The sequence below is a fragment of the Aplysia californica genome, unplaced genomic scaffold, assembly GCF_000002075.1.
Source record: "Aplysia californica isolate F4 #8 unplaced genomic scaffold, AplCal3.0 scaffold00041, whole genome shotgun sequence".
Classification (NCBI taxonomy): Eukaryota; Metazoa; Mollusca; class Gastropoda; order Aplysiida; family Aplysiidae; genus Aplysia; species Aplysia californica.
This window is the reverse complement of record NW_004797311.1, coordinates 1164658-1186570: the sequence shown is the minus strand read 5'-3', so window position 1 is coordinate 1186570 and position 21913 is coordinate 1164658. Positions and strand designations below refer to the sequence as shown.

General features: G+C 37.5%; 2 protein-coding genes across 5 annotated transcripts in view; one reads left to right on the top strand and one right to left on the bottom strand.

Annotated features, from left to right (window-relative positions):
- Nucleotides 1-2177: 2177 nt before the first annotated feature.
- LOC101848944 (F-box/LRR-repeat protein 4) lies at nucleotides 2178-18173 on the bottom strand. Of its 2 annotated transcripts, none has more exons than XM_013079143.2 (12): nucleotides 17906-18173; nucleotides 13569-13802; nucleotides 12991-13085; nucleotides 11418-11588; nucleotides 10268-10371; nucleotides 9014-9093; nucleotides 8542-8590; nucleotides 7301-7537; nucleotides 6730-6954; nucleotides 6132-6287; nucleotides 5337-5519; nucleotides 2178-3537 (listed from the first exon to the last, which is right to left on the bottom strand). In XM_013079143.2, the coding sequence occupies exons 2-12, from the start codon at nucleotides 13772-13774 to the stop codon at nucleotides 3424-3426; spliced, it is 1620 nt and encodes a 539-aa protein (XP_012934597.2). In that variant the 5' UTR covers nucleotides 13775-13802; nucleotides 17906-18173; the 3' UTR covers nucleotides 2178-3423. The 2 variants fall into 2 exon arrangements, with proteins under 2 accessions (XP_012934597.2, XP_005092238.2); XM_005092181.3 differs by having other exon boundaries at nucleotides 17926-18172.
- Nucleotides 15080-21913, top strand: part of LOC101860003 (alpha-methylacyl-CoA racemase) — a 25890-nt gene continuing 19056 nt past the window's right edge. The window contains exons 1-2 of one of the 3 annotated variants that reach the window (XM_013079138.2): nucleotides 15095-15141; nucleotides 20432-20476. The gene's annotated coding sequence lies outside the window, so the exon portion shown is untranslated. Of the gene's footprint in view, nucleotides 15142-20323; nucleotides 20477-21913 lie in introns of those variants that run through there. The other 2 variants (XM_013079140.2, XM_005092140.3) reach the window with 2 other exon arrangements.

Sequence of the window (21913 nt, the reverse complement as noted above, 5' to 3'; positions counted from 1 at the left end):
AATCTCTGTCATTCATTAGGTACAACTGCCCTGACGATAGACAATGAAATCCTGTAAGGCAGATTGAATGAGGGAATTAATTACCAATTGATCAAATATAAGTTAAAGTTAAGAGGTACATAATGATATACACAACTGTACGATTATGTGCTCACGAATATGAATAGTGCAAGTCACCTCGGCAAATACTCTGTCGAATATGGAGAGTCAGACACGGTGATATAAATGCTCAATTCAATAGAATTCCAAGGCAGTAATATAAACAATATATTGCTGAAAAAACCCCCAGTTAAACAGTGGGACAGAAACTGTCTGCGTTACAAGTCACTTGTCACAAAAGCCCTTTGGCACAACTTGATAACCCAGAAAACCTCCTGTGTGAATAGTTCAAACTTCAAGCTATAAAAAAAAGGTTTGTAATGATGAATGGACTTAACCCACCACAAAACAGTACTGGAGTTGGATTTCATCTTTCAAGCATCTAGAACTGTTTATTTTATATATATGTTATACTACACATACATGTTGAGGCAGGAGTCAACAAGGAGTTGGAACGGAAATAGCAACTTTTCAATTTTATATTACTGACTGTGCATATGATATAAACATAGATGACAGTTACATCTAAGGAGGCCACCCAGTGGACAAAATAAGATCTGTAAAGACATAGCAGACTGTATCTAAGACATTTTATCCACATATGTTAGGCAAGAAAAAAACTCTGAAGCCATGAAATACATTATCATTATCAAGTTGCTACTAAAATTAAAAGTGTTTTTCTAGTTCTCAGATGCTGGCAACTGAAATTTTGCACAACACCTTCACTTTCTTTTTTTAGTATTAGTAAGAGTTCAATGGCACTTGCAACACAATAAGGTCATATAAGTGATGAAGAATAGACATGTAACAAGAGAGTAACATACATAAAAAAGGAGGAGAGATAAGGACAATACATGTAGGAAAGGAGCAAACCACACCAGAGCACCCACCAACCACCCACACACAGCACTTCAATGTGATGACAACTTATAGATGGATCCAGAAGAGACACATATTTCCTGGCTTTGTGCGTATGGCCAAAACCAAATGTATTGCCTAAACTAAAATTTCAGCTTGGAAACCTCTTGACCTGTTTGCTGGAAAAAAATTATGCAATGCGAGGAATGCCTGGCACTGAAGCTGAGATTCTTAACAGAGTAAGAATTGTTAAGACTAAATCAGACACTGCCAGTAATGGAAGTTTTCTGCTTTGTTAAGTGTTCATTACAAGTACTGTACTGTATATGATTTGAAAATAACAAAAAGCTAATTTCGCATTCTCTTTTCTTGACAAAAATTTCATCTCTCTTCCACAGAGTATAAGTTGTGTTTACTATCTGAAGCAAATAATCACAGTTTTCAAGGGGAGAGGAAGATATAGCTGGAGCTTCATTCAGTTTCTGTACCATGGAGCAGAACAGACAGTACAAGTCGCCTCTAGGGCAGAACGCTTGTCTGATCTAGGATGTCTAACATGCACAACTATTGAAAAATTGTGTAAATGATATTTGGTCTTTCGAGTCCAGCAGGCCATACTGCTGCTTGCCACCAAAAAAAAAAATCTATGCCAAATAGCTGGATCCATAAACATATTCAAACATGAGGGGAAATACTCTGTCATGAAGATGGTCATCAATAAGTAAACAGTCTCTGACTTCTACTTCTTCAAATAAAGGACATTAGCTTCCCCAAGCAGTAAAAAATGGCAAGACAAACTTATCAACTGTTGTTCACTACCTTAAGCTTTTCATTTAGAAGGTACTGGGGGTCTACGCAAAAAAGGAATGAGAGAGGTTTGAGAGAAGCTCGCTAGTAAAGAAACAGTCACTGGGAAAAACAAGACATACACACAGAAACAAAAAAGAGCATAGTTAAGAAAGAAGACCTACCACTTCATCCTCATACCACTTGTTATGGAAGTAAGAGAGGCCAGAAATACGAGAAAGAAGAGACATAAGGAAAGTTGTCGAGAACAATACAAAAATAGAAAGTACTAGAGAATGGAACAAGCCTTAATATTGAATTCATGAGAACAAAAACGCTTAAAAGATACAAGACTTCAGAAGTAAAAAAAACAACCCATGATAATAAAAAAATAATCTTAAAAACTAAACAAAGAAAAAAAAAAAGAAAAAAAAGATTTTTTTAAAGTATCTGTATTTGATCAACACAATTATGAAAGCACTACATTTGTAACATGATATCAGATACTTTAGATTTTCAGAAAAAGAGAGAAAACCAAAATATCCTCCTTGAACCTTTAGCTGTGTGGCATCAAAATAATTTGAAACTGGGCATATTCAGATAAAAAAGTGCAGGTATATAGCAGGCCAAAATAACTCGGTTGTGAAATGGAATAGGGTAAAAGTACTTTCTTGGCTCTGCGATGACAACATTTCTTTCAGAAGCCTTTTCTAAGCAAAAAAATGTTAACAACTGTGGTCCAATAGCAATATCTGTGTGCTACAACTATAAATTATTGGAACTGATCCTTGATTTATGCAAATGCAAAGCTATGAAAATTTATGATACATACGAACAAGAATAACTATTTAAATTTCCAAAAAGTAAAGCATACAACACTGAACTGAATGAATTTCACAAAATCATTTCCTAGACATGTCGGATTCGTGGTTTAATTAAGTTAATTAGTAAGATGCAACACATTAACAACATGTGAGCAAGTATATATGTTTTTTGTTTTTCTTCTGCATTATATAGAATGCATGCAAGAAAAATGTAAATGTCAAGTTGTGGTGCTCAGTACATTGGTTAGTTTTCTATGTTTAAACGTAAAAAAAATGTTATTCCTGGTTGTCTTTCATATTGTTACTTTCATATGAAATTATGTCATATAAATCAACCATCATGCACAAAAAATAAAGCACAATGTGGTGTAGTACGAAATTAGTCAATTCCACTTCTCAGAAAAAACACTTTACAAATGATTGTGATAATCTGATGTCATCCACCCGTTATAATGCAATGAAAAGCTGCCGTAAAAAATAATAATTAAAAATCACAGGGGTAAATGTCTAGATGAGGTCTTCATTTGGAACATACTAGACCTACTAGGCGCATCCGGGGGTCCCCACTCTCTGAGGTTACCAACATGGAAGACAGCCATAACATCATGCAGGAAAGATAGTCTTGACTTATTTTAGTCACAGAGACCTCAACTAGACCCTTACCATCACAGGGTCAACAGTCAGTTTTGTTTACCTCAAGCGCTTTGAACAAATCACAGTTTGTTCATCAAGTCTATGACACTTGTGAGTGTAAACGTGTATTCCAAAGAAAAGGTGTAAAATACAGTCCAAATCATCACAGATAGCTGGGGGCAGAGCAATTAACGTGCAAACAAAAACCAGAGTTTGTGTAGAGCTAGAGAAGGTCTGCCCGGCAAAATTCTCCTGTATCCAAGTTCTTAGCCATCAACTGATTTGGGCTGGCATTGGGTATGTTGTGCTTCACCCGTAATCTTCTCAAGCAACGGTCCTGAAGGGTAAACATTGAAAAAGAGAACAGTTATTAATATATTACTCGCAACCGTAAGGTCGTGGGTTCGAATCCCGTCAGGGGCCCGACGTTGTGTCCTTGGGAAAGGCACTTTACACGAATTTTCCCCACTTCACCCAGGTGGGAATGGGTACCCGACTATAGACAGCGAAAGATCTTGTCAGTTTGTTAGTGTTTGAGCGCTTAATCAGCTGCTTGCACTGTATGCTTCCCGGGAAGCTGAGAATGTTTTGGAGCGTTCTATGGTCTGCTGGGGTAATAATATAGTGTAAAGCGCATAGAGCCTACTGTTGAGCGGGGATATGCGCTATACAAATGCTATTTATTATTTATTATTTATTATTATTATTATTATTAATATTTTGAAATAAAGATACCTTTAGCAGCCCACCCCCCCAAAAAAACAACCCCGCCCCATTTTTTTAACAGTAAAAACATTAAAGAATAAATTTGCTCTGTTGAAGAAATGCCCAAAAAATGCAGATAAATACAACTGAATAGATGTACTTCTCTTCAGAGCATCATATATATATTTCGGCATTATGACTTGAAATAAGGCCCTACCTCGTAGCAGATGCACTTTCTGTTAAACTTTATATGTGTGTGCGTGTGTGTGAGCAGGCAAGTGTGTGTGTGTGCCAACATAAGTGTACGTGTGTGTGTGTGTGTGTGTGTGTGTGTGTGTGTGTGTGTGTGTGTTTAAATGTGCCTGTGTGTGAGTGTGCGAAACTAGTAAACACATGTGAATACATCCCACCCATTATTAAAAAACTTCCAGGTATAATTCACATTAGTCCTCAAAGCAGGTAAATACTGCAGTCTCCTATTATAAGACAGCCTTCCTTAATAATTATGTTAACAGATTCCTAAAAAGCAACAAACTGTACGCCAAGGTTTTTTAAAGCAAAAATGTGGTACTGGAATGTTAAAAAGTGTGCCTGTGTAAAGCAGAAAATTGTTGTGCATGTTTTGCTCTAATGTGGTTTTTCATTAAGTAAATTTGGACTATAAATTTCGGGCCAATGTGGTCTTTTCTAAGTTTATGAATTTGGACTTTATTGAGACAAGAGGCAAGAAGATCTTCGAGCGATCAATTCTGGGAAAAATAAAATTTGCCCAAATTTCAGACTTGTAAGTTCGATACTATAGTTCTGTTTTAAAACATCAATGTCAAGGAATGCCTGAGATTTTGTTCAGATTGCAAAATGCTTAGGCCTCAACTGGGAAAAACCTCATGCCTTCAGTATGGGTACTAATGTTTGTTTGAGTGAAGAGAAGCACATTGACACAGTAATGGTCATTTACTGCAGTCAGAAACAAAAGACAGAAAGTATAGAAGTAAATCCTACAAGTGGCATCCTCCATACACCCACATGGGTACTGCTTTTGCTTTCCATATTTTCTGTAACCAGGCATAGAAAAATTGACAGCATATAGCGAGCAGAGAGGGTAAGACTTTAAGGAGCTAGTTTTTGGGTGAATGTGTTAAACCAAAGATACACAAAAAGCTGGACCTCTCATTGTCACAGAAAATAGACTTTACTTTTTAGAAGATTTATTCAAAATAGCATTGGGTAAAACATATCCATTCAAACTTATGGGAAGGAGAGTGGAGACCAATTGCTTGTTGACAGAGGAAGAAAAGAAGATTGGCTTGATGAGGTTGGAGGAGGTATGATCTTTGTGCTGTTCTTGAAATCCCCAATTTCCTCCCATTCACAGAATATTGTTATCGCAGTGAAACGTAATGCCTGAGTGGTAAACACAGAGATACCCACCTTTAAGTACTGAACTGCAACAGGTGAAACACAGGCACAGCCATTCAGGTAGACCTCCTCTAGATGAGGACAGCTACTGGCCAGGCAAAATATGCTCTTGTCTGTGAGCGTATGAATTCCTGACAGACCCAAACACTTCAAGGGGCAAATGCCTGAGAGGTAACACACACCAGCATCTGTAACCTGTTTCAAAAGATTAATAAATTATCAGTAGAAAGGAAGTGAAAACTTAAAACCTAACAAGTTCCAGGAGCACAGATATATTTTCCAAGACCTTTCACAACCAGCGAAAGTCGAATGATTCTTAATTCCTTTTTGCAAAGAAAAAGTCATTATATGTTTCCAGATTAATGGATGCATTAACTAACAATGTTAACAAACTACCAGTGTCTTGTAATACACTTCTACTTATCATCAATAATTTTGTTAAAAGAAACCTGCACAAATACTTTTGTTTTACAAGGTTGATGAAATATTTGACAAATAATGGAACAACTGCAGAGGCTTACAAAATTTAAGAAATCTTCTGGACTTTTGCTCCTCAATCCAAATCCAAGACCTTCCCAAAGGAACTTCAGAACAACTTTAGTTGAGACCATACGTTAAAAATAACAAAATGAACCATGGTAATATCTTACCTCATACGCAGGAAAATGTCAGATAAAAAGACAATTAAAAAGAAATAAAGAAGTCATAAAGAATCATTTTTTTCCATTTGTAGGTCAAGAATTTTTGGGCACTTGAAGTAAGTTCATGAAAATACAAAAATCATTATATGACACTGCAAAAAAATACCTGTTTACATCCTTTAAGGTAGATCTGTGTTAGGTTGGGGGAATGGTCAGCCAGGGAGATCAACATCTCATTAGTCACGCATGCGAGCCCTGACATATCCAAGACGTCCAGGTTGGGACAGCTGCACATCACCTGGTCCAGAACACTGATGTCCATCTGAAAACACAATCCACAGAAGTGTGACTAAGTAAAGTTCCTGCCTCCTTAAACAAATGTTTTCTTTTAAACATGAGTCTTGGAAAAAGTGTCATACACGGTGCTAAATCAAACCCCACCCCACCCCAAAGCATACATAGTATACACAAAAGAGTTAAGAAGACAAAAGTAGGCCTACTTGGTTTACTTTGACTACAGAATCCTTACAGAATGAATATTATTCAAATGCAACCAAAATAAAAAGCATTATAACTAATCTAAGCAATATAAGCAGAAAATTGTAAAACCTTGCATACCACCCCCATCCCGCAAAAAAAATAAGGGGGGCAGAACAGAAATGGTGATTTGGCAGGACTCCTTCATTGTTAAAAGAGGAAATAACATCTTAATCATCATGGCATGAGATGACATAACTATACATCTTCCTCACAATGGCCCTTACCAGTCTGCTATTGATGCAGAGAGTTTTGATCTTTGCTGCCCTCTGTGCATCTGCAAAGATTGGCCTGAGGCTTATGCCTGTAATGTTTTTCAGAAGACTAATGTGCAATGCCTCAAGGTTGGTGCAGTATTTTGCGACAGACTCCAAGCCCTCATCACTGATTTCTTGTGCATAAACTCCACTAAGATTGACAGACGTTAGCTGATGACCAATCTTTTCTACGATCTGAAATGAAAATGAACAGATCCAACATATTATTATAAAAAGTAATGTTTATGTGAACAAAGTTAATCAAAACTGATGTAAAAACAATAATTTTGTAAGCACTTTTCCAAACGTACAGAATCTTTTTTTATGTTTCCTTTGCTTGAAAACCTACAACCATAGGAACCACTTAACTGCTCCAAAGTAAAACAAATGATATGTACGTTGTTGTCAGCAAACTGAATAGAGAGCTTACAAATATAAATCTAAAGCCATGACACAGGGATGGAAGTACGGACAGACAAACTCTGTACACTGATTCACATGGAATATTAACAAGAAGTGTGAAGGTTGTGTTGCAACCTACCTGAGCTAGGGAACTGTCACTTAAAGCTGGCACCCCGCACAGTTTCAGTTTCCTCACATGAGGTAAACGCGTGATACACTCCACAAGGATCTTCTCATCGGGCATCATCATACCACACAATGACAAAGAGGTCAGAGACTGCGGGAGGGTCCATAGGGCTTCGTTTTCTGGAGCAGCCGCTAGGCGACTGCAATAGCCCAGGTCAAGCTCAAGCAGCTGAGTGCAGGCTTGGAACAGCTGCAAGAAGAGAGGAACTCTAATACCCAGTGCACAATGTCAATCTGATTCAATCAAATTGAGTTGCCGTCAGCTAGATTTTCCTTCATGGAGGGCAAATGCTGCCATTTTGACACAATACAACTGATTCCATTTGTAACCTTGAACACCGAATGCGTTTGGTTTTGAAGGTCACATTGAATTTAGTTGAATTTGGTCAAACTGTATAAACATGGCAGCTGTTGCTTTTCCCATGAAGGAAAATCTGACTGGCCCTGAATGAGTCAAATGAATTCAATTAGCAGTGTGCATTTGGTATAAGGCATCACAGACAATTTTGCAATGCAACCATGGCATCCATTCTAGTTCTAGATGTTGATTATTCCAAACAGGTATCTGATCTCATTTTAACTCCCATAATTGTCATAACAGCTGCATAGAGGAAAGGTCTTAAAATGTGACATAAAATTAAGTCTAATTACAACACAGAAGGCTTCATTAAGCAAACAAGCTTAATGTTTTGCAAAGGCTTCATTAAGCAAACAGGCATTTTATCACATTCACAGAGAGATAAGCACCCATCCTCAGTATGTTGTATTTGAGTTCTAGTGTTCCAACAACACGTCTTGCTCATCATCATCATTTGCCTCTTTCACTGTGGTATTGGGTAATAGCTGCCAAAAAGGACTTTCCATCTGTCTCTGTTCAAAGCAATCTTCTCTACCTCCAGCCAGCTGTGCCCCATATGCCTAAAATCTGCCTCCAGATCTCATTCCCAGATAGATATTGGCCTTCCTCTCTTCCTCCACCTCTGTTGTCCTGATGCTGAGACACTTTTCCGCCTCGATTTTCCCCAGCTGCAAGCTTGCTGGTTTACACAGAAGCAATATTGGGAACATTTTGAGGAAGTGAACCTAACTTCGTGTTGCCCCTTTTCATGAGACTGAAATAATACTGACACAGTGTATTGGAAAAGCATAACAAGTACTGAATACATAAATTGAGAAATATTAAATATTTCATACTTTTATGAGAGATTCCTTGCCAACCAGCTTTGCTCCATTCAGATCCAGCCTGGAAAGGATTTTAAAAAAGAGGAAAATTATAATGCAATGCCTTCTCATGGCTTCAATAATCAGACAAGGATAAGACATGATAGGATAAGATAGATCTATATTTTATTGATCTTTAAGATGTTAACTGTGTGCTTTCATTTGTTTCTGTGATAAACAAATATACATGATACACACATAGCATAATATCAACACATCCAAATTTTTCTGTACCTCTCATTCTCTCCCTCTTAATAATCTAACTCACTCCCTCCCTCACTACTAAACTGACAAGTTCATTGAGCCATTGTTCCATGAAGTGCATGTAATGAAATCACATATTCCCCATGAAGGATGATTGAAAGTGGACAGAGAAGTCATTAAAAGCTAAGCCTGGCACCTCATTACATTTTGTAAATTTGAGCCTAAAACAAAAGAAACAAACCTTTGAAGATTTGGACAGCATTCAGCAAGAACCTCAATCAAAGAATCGGTGACTGATTGAAAACTGATAGCCAGTTCATTCTGAAAAGATAAATAATTATCAAATGCATATGTAAAACAATGACTTTTACAAAATATATGTCGATGCCAATGCTGTTCTTTTGTGGTATATAAAAGAAATTGGCATGATAATATCCACATAAGAAAAGGGACACTCTAGGACAATAGTAATACTGAAAAGAAGTAAAAGGGGCAGACCAAAACAGAGTGCCTATTAACACCCTGCATCACCTTATGTCAAACAAACAGCATAGTTTAATTGTAGAAGAAAGCAAATAGTGAATTAAAAAACAAATCCAGAAATATTTTGAAGGTCAGGTGGAAAAAAAATTAGTGCATCAAAAATTTGTGAAGATACAGTTTACATCTTTTAGTCTACAAAAACAACATTGTGTACTCCCACTGATTTCAAAAGTTGAAAATCTAGCAGCTAAATGGCTAAAAAAAATGAATGAGTAAACTTTCAAAAGCAACCAAATCAAATTTACATGGGCCTAAACCTGTAAACAAGTAGTTACAAATATCGACTTGAGCCAGCTTTTTTGGTATGTTATTTTATCCCTGTGCATACACTTCACAAATCTTTTGACTTGGTAGTGATCTTGGATCAATTTCCTCACTTGACATTCTTTAAAATGAGCTTCATACTTTTCTGCAAAACATTAGACCTTAGTGTTTTCTAAAATTGTTAATATATAAGTTTATAGGTCTTCTCAGGTAAGTATAAAAAATTTCAGAGGTCCTGTATGCAGGTTGCTCATGTTAAAGATCACTTGGTGGTTGAAAAACATAGAAGAGTAGGTTGTTAGGCCACCTGGGCAAAATTTTAAAAAAGCCCCTACCCATAAAAAAATTCCATGTTAAGCCTGTTAAATAGTGGGACACACTCTTACGCCTTCCTTGATTCTAAACACATTGACCACGTCCTTCCTTTCGAGCATATCAAGGAAGTCAAGATTTGAAGGGAGGGGAGAAGTACTTGGGCAGACTACTTCCTTTATGTCTACTGCCCGAGCAAAGCTTTATCATGCATATTATTACTTTAAGACTGTCTATCAAGACGCAAGAATCATAGAAATGTAAAGGCTTAACTAAGCGCAGATTTTGAGTAATGTTCAAAATGAAACCTATGAGAGCATCAATTTCACTCAGAGATGTGCAGCTTATTTGACCCAACTTGCACGTGCCAACTCACCAAGGACGAGGTTAGCCCACGAGCAATTACTGGAATGTTTTCAGTTTCTGTATCTATCTTCAAGGTCTTGATGTTTGGGTTGCGTGCGAAAAAGTCTTGCAGAACTGCCGACAAAGAAAAGTAAAAAGTCACCCACAGTTTACTAAAGAGTGACTAAATTATCCTGTTACCTTAAAAGACAATGAGTATGACAAAGACTTTGGGTACTTATGAACAGTGCATGTTATTAGTAAATCATTTATATAAGTTTTAAAAGTCAATTAAAAAATACTTAGACAACCTATCACTAGAGAGTTTGAAATAAAACAAAAAGAGATAGACATAGAGGTAAGCATAAACCCCTTCTCCTCTTAGAAATAAACCCATTCCCCTCTTCTTTTAGTGATGACATTCACAACAGGGGAAATATTGAAGAGTTTAAAACTTAACCCTAAACTCTTAAAAGGGGACTGTCCTGTTACATGCCCTGAACTACCGGGACAGGGGAAATATCCCCCTAAAATATATTTTTTTAAACCATTAAAAAAAAGGAAAATTATTGGAAAAAAAACCCCCATAATTATGTCAGGAAAAGAACATGATTCTAACAAGCCAATTTCCACTGCATTACTATAATAATATATGGACAAGTTATTCATTTCTCTATTTATAGTATTATTTCAGTTTGCATTCGTTACCACTATACTTCATTAACTTAATATACCTGCTCCGATGAATTAAAACTTTAATACTTCCGTAGATCACAAACTGTCTTTGTTCCACCAGGATCGCCTCACAGGTAGAGTTATTGTATAGTTCCTAAGTTTCAATTCTATTGTGGTTCCTTATCCATATGTACACTAATGGATAACTGCCATCGGATCACCTTTGCTCTGAAAACGACTACAAAAAAGCTGGATTCATGGTCTATCCCAGACACATGATGCCGACCCGTGTAGATCTAGCAGTTTAGTATAACAAACCACTCGCAGACTTTTGTAAATTTACCTCAAGATCTAGACCTATTGGCACCTCCAGTGCCTCTAGTCGATGAATGGTTAATTAAGACTCCTCTGATGGGGCAGCTACAAAGCTAAATTATGACAAGACTTTCAGAATAGTACAAAAAAAGAAAAAATGATTCGTTCTGTTATTCTCTAAATTGTCTTACCTGCTTGTGAGCACCAGGATTTGCTCACTTGATGGGTATGTCTCAGTTTGAAAGTTGACAACACCGGAGAGGAAATGGATGTGAGAGATTTTTGTGTGATGAGCGGCAAATACTTCATGTGTAGAATAACCAAAGCATTCTGCCTCTCTGTGACTGCTTGAACTCCAGCATCTGAAGAAGGATTAAACATAATCCATGTAAATTATCATTTATCATGTGATAGCTAAAAATATGCATGAAGTAAGAATGTTTTGTTCACATTTGCTTTCCGATTTGATTGTCAGGCATTGTGGTGAAATCAGGCGCTCGTCAAAATAATGAAATCGCAGTTATCTGCATTTTCTGCCGGTTCGGCAATTTCTGTCAAAATTTTGTTTTTTGGCCCAACAATTTTTATGTCTATTTATAAACATATTTTTGTGTGGATTTTACTTTTAAAAAAACGTCGAATAAAGGCACAAAAAAAAGATAATTTTTAGTTTCTAAGGACTCTCAAGCTATGGAAGTCATAAAACTTTGGTGTCCATTTTCTCATTAATTCTGCTTCTGAAACTAGGCGACCCTCATCTCCTTTAATTGTAAATAGCTCGACTTCTATTCATATTAATAGATGAGCATTTTTTTCATCGAAAGATAAATAATTGAATAATCTTTAACATAGTACTAATAACTCCACATGCCCAAAAATTGATGATCGCCTGATTCCACCACATTGTGGCAACATTTAACTTTACATATTTAAAACAAAAAATAGTAAAATAGGGGAATATTTTTATGTTTGCCCATCCTACCTAAAAAGTACAACTTGAAAAAAGAAAAGTTGTAAAATGAAAGGAATTCTCCATAAAATAGAAAAGTTATTTAACTTGAAATTCCATCAAGAATGTAACCATACAGCTTTTGAACATATCATGGGTGAAAGGGACAATTCAGACACAAAATTTTCTCAAATCTATGAATTATTGCAATGCCTGTTGGTTAAGTCTCTTCATTATTGAGGAAATCCCCTAAATATAAAGCTTTAAAAAGAAATTTACTCCTAATATACAAACATGTCATCAGTATTATATTCATGCCTTTCATAAGCAATATCTTATAACAAAAACAGAGACTTTTCTACCAAACAATATCTTTGGGTCTATTATACCCTTCTTAATGCTGATTTTTACAATTCTGTTGCAAATTAAAAATTCGTAAGAAATCTTTTTAAAAAATGATTTTGAAATATAATACCGGTTACAGTCCGAACGATCCACAACAAAAAAAGTCATAGATCACAGACATTTGGAAGTTCTTGTGTAGCATCTGAGAGTTAAAACATGACAACCAAACTTGATCACTTTTCCACATGCACCATCAAAAGTAACGACATAGTTTCAGTCTAAATGTTTTTATTTTTTAAAATCTTTGTCATTTTAGTCAGAGCCAAATAACAAAAATCAAACTTTTACCACAAACACCATCTTGCAGATCCAATAACAAATATATATAAGCCTATATGTATGCATGTGTATGAATGCTCGAAACCGAGTGTGTCACAGTGAACAGGTGCACAATCTGACTGGAAACATACCACTGACAAAGTTAAGATTTTTCAGAACAATGGACTCAAAAGAGGCTTTTGAATTTCCGAGCAGCTGAAGAACTTTATCGTTGATCTGATCGCATCTGATGAAGAAAAAAGACAATAACAAACTAAATATAGTCTTACATATTAAATGCACAAGATTTATATAAAGGATGAAAAAATTTTCAAGACAAAGAGAACTGCACATTTTTAATAAATACACCTTTAAACACCAACAGTTTAAATTCTACATAAATAAATAATTCCCGTAAAATTTAAGGCCAAACTTCTTTAAGGCAGAAAAGACCCTAGAACAACTGACTGTCACACTGAGTGCACATTTCACACCTACTTTCCCTAAAACCTTTTGACCAAAACAGAATAAATCAATAAATGCCCATTACAAAACATCAAAGAGTTAAAACTTTAACCTAAGATAATGTTTAACAATTCAAGACAAGTTAGCTTTTGAAAAGTCCAATCCCACTCATCTTTACTTTCCTTCCTCCTCCTACATATGTCACTTAGAGTACATCGCTCACTACCTCTTATTTCAAAATTGCACTATACACTATAAAGCATACCTGTCAAAGCATATATGCCTTAAACGACTTGAGAACAAATTACTGCTGATATGAGCAATTTGCTCTGGGACATATCTGTCATGGCAGGCAAGACGATCCACCAAAACTTCCTTATAGTGAGTTGGCAAACTTGAACCAATGTCAGGATACTTGTCTAAATTTTGTTGAACGCACAAAAGGCACAAATCGCTAAGATTCCACACCATACTGATGCCTCTTCTCAGTCACAAAGTCCTGGGGACAGCAAAAATAATGAAATCATGTAATAATAAAATCCAATCATATACTTCACTTGTTCTCTGCTGGAATAAAATTAACAGCATGCTTTCACCAGCCTCTGCAACAAAAAACAAAAAGAGCATCCTATCAACACTATCTTATACAACCTTTCTGCATCGGGGATCACATAGGCTCACTGGGGTGTGTCCTTGAGCAAGATATGACAACCCTAGCTAAAAAAACAGTGTGCTGCACAGTGGCAACCAGCAATGGCACAGTTGTGAAGTGTTCTGTATTGGTGTAATCCATGTATATATATGTGTAAGTATTTATGCATTATGTATTTGCGTCACGACGCAGTGGAATCAGGACCGTGTCAATTTTGGGGCATAAAGAGTTATTGGTGTCCTCTAAAAGCCTTTCATTTGCCTTGCTTTCGCAGAAAAAAATATCCATTTATCTAGAAGAGATGTCGAGATATTTGCGATTGAAGGAGGTGGTGTCGCCTGGTGTAAGTGTAAGAAGTAAAATTAGCAGGAAAATGGCCGCCAAATAGTTTGGTGACTTCCATAGCTCAAGAGTCCTTAGAAACTGCAAATTCACATATTCTGTGCCTTTAATCAACATTTTTTACATAAAATCCACACATAAAAGAGTTTTTTTTTAAGAGATACAAGGTGTTGAGCCAAAAAAAAACCCACAAAATAATTGAAAAAATTTCCAAACTGGCCTAAAAATGCCGATTTCACGGATTTTAATGTGTAAGTACGTATGTGTTTGTTTGCCATTATAAACCAAGTTGTCCAAATTGCCCTTCAGGGACCAATAAAAATGTAATTTAATGTAATTAATGTGAATATCAGTCATTTTGTCACAAGAGATCCGACACCCGGTGTGGGGGACAAAAAACATACAGAACCTGGAATGGGGGGGCAAGCGTTGCACTGCAAAAATCCTCAAGAAAGCCCTTCTACCAAATTTACACTTCCTAAATTAACTTTCTTTTTTTTTATTCCGGGGCCAGTCATAGTATGCAAGGGGGGGGGGGGGGGGGGGAGCGAGTCATTGTGCCAACCAGATCAGCAACACTGTTCATAACTGGGTCAGTTTTGTTGAGTTGTCATTAATGAAAGATTTTCCAACATTTGTTTCTACCTTAGTACCTAACATTAACATGTGGAGTTTTTTTTTTCTGTTTTTATTGGTGAAGGTGGGGGGCAAGGGGTAGTTTTGTTGAATTGTATTTATTTTAAAGAAAGATTTCTCAACAGTTGTTTCTGCCTTTACGAGTCGTCCGTCGTGTCTACTTGATCAGCTACTGGATTAGTTTTATTCTGTTGTCAGCCTTCTACTGGTACGTCAAAATAAACTTATAACTTTTAAAAACTCTTCTACACTAACAGTTTTTTAAACTTAAGCCCTGGAAGCGCGCAGGCCCTATATTATAGGGCGTGAGCCACGCTACCCATGAAGCCTGCAGACCCTTTTCAATGGAAAATTTCAGCACTTTTGATATGGAAAATGCAATTGGGGCGGGTTACTTTTGGGGTAACGCTGCACTTCTAGGGCTAATATAAGAATTTTCAAGAGATGAGGGAAGTCATTTCATCACACATAATTGGGGTGTGACGAGATGACTGTGTAACGGAATGACCGATTACCATTAATTTAATTGTCAGGCATAGAGTCAACAATTGATGGCTCTCTTCTGCTACGCTACTGATCCTGGCAATTTTTTATTGAATTGTTATTTAACAATTTTCTTTAATCTGATGCGAGTGACCAGTCAATTCTTATTTCAAAACAATTTGATCTAGACTAGGCTTCGTCTTATTTACGGACACATGTCGCGTGTCTATATTATATAATTATCATGAGATATGTGTGTCCTTCTTCTTCTTCTATCCCGTGGTTGGGGCAACTGTGGGGGCACTACTGCATCTGAAAACCATCTCTCGCCATCTATTTTTGTCCTCTGCTTTCCTCAGATTGTCACCCATCGTTTTTCCTGTCCACTCTGTGTCCTTCTACCCTAGCATGAATAATGCGAGTTACCGTACCTTGTGAGTCTTTTTCTTTTTGAGAATGACAGGCTTCTTTTTCTTTTTGGACCAATGCATCTTTGCAATTTGTAAAAAAATGCATTCCATTTTTTATTTATAAAATTAAAAACCCAATTATGGATGTTTCGTTTCTTGGAATAAATCGACACGCAATACAGGTTTTTAAAAAGGAAAAATTGTTCTTTAGAAGGATCGTATCCGAATAGACACTGCGATTTATTTACTATCATTACTGCCTTGCTTGGCCTTGGTCTGATCTGAAGAATGGCCTTGGGACTTTATATCTCATCTTGAAATAGCTTAGATTCTAGAATCTAGATGACTCTAATTCCAGGTGCCAATTGCAGATGGGACCAGGTCAGGTGGGGTCTGGTCGATCGCCCGACTCAGTTGCCTGAAAACAAGTTACCACGTTTGTTTTTGAGGCGACGAATTGGGCGTGATCAGCTTGAGCCACGATAGCCGCTTTGTGCCCTCATTCTGGCTAGCAAACCAACACGACCCAACCCGATCCCCCAAAGGGACATGCAGTTCAACATAGAATGACACATCTTCCTGATTGGCTGCTATTTTTAGTAATGTGATGTCATCACTTCCTGGGATACCCACAGATTATTTTAAGAAGGCTATGGAGGTACCGCAAGGAATGATATGCTTTCGGTATGTTAATAACATTTCAGAATTCCTAGTACTTGGACATGATGGATAGATTGCTTAGATCTAGATCGTTGACGCTCAGAACAGTAAGATTAAGAACGCTGATGCTTGAAATTGAAACACAGTAAACGCAAAGACAATAAACTGAACGAAAATTGCTGCTGTAAAGACGCTGGAGGATTAGATCTACCCCCCCCCCCCCCCCCCCCCCTCCTGCATGCTTCATCACTAATATAATAAACTTCAAAGCAACATATTATAATTTATGGGACAAACTGTTGGTCAGTCGGGAGGAGGAGAAGAGAAGAAACCCCCCCCCCCCCCCCCCAAAAAAATACAACCTTCCGGGACCGGGATTCAATCCCATGCTCATAAAACAATTGCATGACTTCAAACGCAGACATGCTGTCCATTCGGCCATCAGAACTTCCAACAGCGAGGTAGATTTTAAAGCTTGATATACATAGACACTTCCATCTCTGGTGCCATGCGGTTGGCTATATTTAGATGTAGTCATGTGATTGGAGGGGTATCCTGGTTTGACGTCAAACAAGATGGCTGCATTTACCTAAAAATAGTTTGCGTCGTTCTACGTTTAATCGCATGTCCCAATGGGCATCCCGAGTTAGTAGAAAATTTTAAACGTCAATGATAATTCAATTCTTCTTTTTCTATCCAGTGGTTGGGGCAACCGTGGAGGCACCAACTGCATCTGAAAACCAGCTCTCGCCATCTATTTTTGTCCTGTGCTTTCCTCAGATTGTCGCCCGTCATCTTTCCTGTCCATTGTGTAGGCCTAATCCTAATGTTGTCCTCCTGCTCCTTCTCTGCCTTCCTCTCTTTCTCTTTCCTTGTACGGCGTACGGCACGGTTTTTTGTAGGATAGTTTTGGCAAGTCTTGTGGACCTTGTGACATGCCCATCCATACCATTTTAATTTTCATCTCTTCACTGTGGTCCTGTGGTCAGTAGATCTACTCTTGGTACGAGATGTCAAGGGGTCTGCGGTAACATCTCATCTCTGTGGTCAATGACAATTACCAAAGACGAAAAAGGACCAAATCCAGACACAAGCGAATTGTTAGAGAACGTTAGGAGTACATAAGATTCTAGATTTCTAGATCTAGAAATCTAAATCTAGATCTAGATCTATTCTAGATATAGATCTAGATCTAGATCTATATTATTATCTAGATTTAGATCTAGAAATCTAGCTCTAGATCTAGATTATATTAATTAAAATACTACTAATTAGGCCTACTCTTCTAGATTTGGATTAGAACAAGAAATCTAAATCTATATCTAGATCTATAGTATAGATCTAGTATTGTTTTTGGGTCCAGCTTTGTCGTCAAAAGAAAGTTTAGAAAATTAGAAATTTTTAGATAGCCTGCCTTACACTTGTTCTTCACTGCTTACCGTGTAGCCAACTCTCGTTGTCAGCTGTCTGTGGCGGTGGTCTTTTTTAGGCTTAGGAGTTCAGGCCTACTCTCTTCAGGACAAGACCTACACAATCGCACTAGATATCTAGGCCTTGGCTAATTCTGTGAAATGTCCGGTTATGGTTTTTGAACATCGATAAACGCAAAATCTAAAAATAACATACTATTTTTAGAACGAACTATCCTCAGCTGCCATCTGCCATGTAGGCCTAATCATTGGCTGCTGCTCCCCCGCTTCCCTCAGCTGAACCCATAGATTTACACTACTACTAGGCACCCAAGACTGACGAATTAGGCACTGGGAAAGTGGGAGTGGCGAAGTAAATATTCGCCAAGGAGTTTAGAACTAATGGAGCCTCCTCTCTCTCTTCGCGGCGCCGCGAGCAGTACGCGGCGGTGGGGATCAAATATGGCCGCCGAGTGTGGGCTAAATCTCGAACTGTGGCGGTTCTTTTAATAGAATCTTATCGGGCTGGGCCACGTTGTGGGGGTGGGCGGGGTGGGGGAATGCACGCAAGGAAGAGGGAATGAAGCAGGGATGAAAGAGGAGGGGCGAGCTTTGGGAAGGGACGAAGGAGAATGGGGAAAATTAAATAAAAGAGAGAGAGAGAGAGAGAGAGAGAGAGAGACGGACGGACGGACAGACCGACAGACAGACAGACAGACAGACAGACAGACAGACAGACAGACAGACAGAGAAGAGAGAGAGAGAGAGAGAGATTGTGATCAACTGACGGGCTGACGGATAATGACAGGGAGAAAAAAAAAAGATTCTGTATGTGATACGGACTATTCAATTCTTTAAAAGTTTTATGTTATAATCTAGTTTAAAAATCAGAAAGATGTGTAAAATAAGAAGAAAACTTGTCCAAGTAACATAAAATTATCAAACATACCAAATTATAAAGATAACCTTTCAAGATGCCAAAATATTTAATAATAGAAATGGATAAAAATATACTTTAAAACTGAATTTAAGATATTATGATTGCATGATTCTAGGCGTGTGCCATGACTAACTTTATGTGTAAGGAATAGCGAACACAACAGAGGGTCGATGCCAGCTTTATCTGATTGCTAACAGTATGTCTTGGTCTATAAATAATAATATTATTGATTACAATAATTTTGTTTCCTGGTTTTCACAAAGTAGAGCGCACAATGATTTCAAAAAAAAAAAAAAAAGAGATAACAGCACCTTTTGAGGTGTGATCGCATGCATGAGCGTGGATGACCTTTGAAGGTTTTCTTTTTTGTTTTGTTCAGTAAAGTATGATATGGAGAGTAGCGTTTTTAGTCCCTTATTACACTCTGGGGGGGGGGGGGGGGGGGAGGGGATAATTTATCTCAGTGATGACTCTTGTGTATTAAAATTTGATGTTGCTTTGTTTGGTTTATTTTTTAACAGCAGAATCTTAAGTGAACCGGAACTATTGATTGTGGGATCTTAGGTGAAGACTACAACAATAGAATCAAACCGAGTATAGTTCTATCTAACAAGACTCAAACTCTTATCCACCCCACCCAATCCTCTCCCCTCATCTGATATGGTTTGGTGTTTCTTTAACATAGAAAATATTCATCATTATTGTTGTTGAGTATTGATTTCATATTCTAATGGAGCCTCCAGATATCTACATTTAGACAACAGTAGCATCTAATTTGCATACACAATGGAAAACAATATAAATGTATAATATGTATATACATACACACACATAATAATTATATATATATATATATATATATATATATATATATATATATATAAAAGAATAAGAATACTTTTAAAAAATTGAGTATCTCGGTCTTTCTGCTGGGGTGTTGTATCCCTTTCAGCCTGGGTTGGCCTTGGCAGGTAGCGCCGGAGCCATCCTCTTATGAATGTTAATGATCTAAATTGTGTTGCTGGGGGCATAAAAACACTTTCATTCAATTTTTTTTAAAGGAAAACAACTTAACTGTGAAAACTTCGGTCCACTGCAGCATCATATCGGTTCTTACACTTAAATACAACACATATGCAAGGCATTTTTACTAATTGACTTGCCTAATCTCAAGGACCTCGGAATAAAACCTTCTTTCTTATCTAGATTTCAGTGCGTGAGTCGGGGATTCGCGCAGCGCAGGTAGACCGCAGTTCCGCCGCGAGAGAGGGCTCCTATCAGGCGCGCGGTGCCGCCGACAGAGCATCCTCCATTGCTTTTAATCTCCTTGGTATTCGCTCATAGTGGCTACTGGTTACTTCCCTATCCTCGTTGTCTTGTCACCTTCAAATCAATTCAATTGTTCAAAAAAAAAAAAAAAAAAGGGGGTCTGTGCTCTTTGTATTCTTATCTTTTCAAGACATTGTATAATTAAAGGCCATTAAAACGAATTATCCTTTTTCTTCCTCTACAAGTGAAAATACACACGAAAGGTGAAAGGCAAGGGTGAAAGGTCATAATAACATTATTTTCGCCTCTTACTTTTCTTTTGTCCAGTGACTGGTGGATGCAAGTATCAACGGATGACTAAAACTTGATAAGGTGAGCGTCGGTTTGGCGAGATGTTCTAAGCCCCTATGTCTAGTTTTGAACGGCATTGATAGCAATTGTGGGCACCCAATTGTGATTTCGTTCACCCAAACCATGCATGGAAGTTGAAGCATCGAGTCTGCTCCCCTCTGGGTGCAAAGTCCCACGTAGGCCTACTCTCTCCGTCTCCTTTTGAGCATGGGCCATTTCTCACTTCATACTTTGACATTGTCACTGTTTAACTCATTCGCCACGTATTATTTTCGGCTTGTGGGCGATTTTTTTTACGGGAGGGCGAATGAGATGGTGACTAGTGGGCAGTTAAAAGGTCTTTGGGGTGACAAATTCAAATAAGAAAGTGGCTATTCTCACCTGCCCGGAAGTTCTCGCAAGATCAACTCCTCCCCTCTTCTCTCTCTCTCTGTCTCTTTCTGAATACTGTCTATCGGTGTGGACGATCAAATTGACCAAAACAAAGTTAAAAAATGATGTTAAAACACAAAAGTAAATAAATTTGGTTGTCTACAAAGATGCTACGGCTATTTAACTTTTCGAATCGAGCCGAACTACGCGGGTCGCCATTTTAATTTTGTTTTGCCCGGAAATTCTCGCGCTATTCCTCTCTCTCTTTCTCTCTCTCTCTCCACTGCCCACAGACAAAATTGTACGCTTTTAGTAGGCTACAATTGTAATGGAACGTTTGTTCACGGCACAGAATTCTACAATTTTTCTGTTATCACAGTGTAGAATTCTGTGGTTTAGGGTGAACGCAAAATTTGGTGAACGCACACCGGGTGAGAATAGCCACAAGACTCGCCTGCACTATTCTCACTCCGGGTGAGAATAGAGATGGCCTTCAAATAAACATCAACATATTAGATCTAGATCTAGATCTATTATATATAGAATCTACCTTATTTTCAGTATGGATTGTAAATTGTAGAATACATCTGTAATGTTCATTTATGTATTTTTCAACGTTGGTTCCTGTAAGGGGTGATTATGCAACATAATTTTGATTGGATGCGGATAAAATTTGAAAATAAAAACTTTATATTCTTTGGTGAAACTCAAAAAATATGCTTGCACCTAGTCAAATGATATATATATATATATCAAAATAAACATAAATGAATATAGAACTGGAAAGTATTGAAAAGTTTGCAGTTATTTTGATCTAGATCTAGATCTACATACATTCCATAATATTTGTACATTTGGATCATAACATCCGATATTGAAAAAAAATAAAAAAATTTATAATCTTGAAAAACGATCACAAATCAGATAAAAACCCACTCGTATCTAAATATATGGAATTATTCAGAAATTGCATTTGGAATAAGGCTATTGTTAGGGGACCGTACGCCCCAATAGCGCGTGGCGCTAGGGGACCGTACGCCCCCATAGTGTTTGGCGCTAGGGGACTGTACGTACGTCCTACCTGCG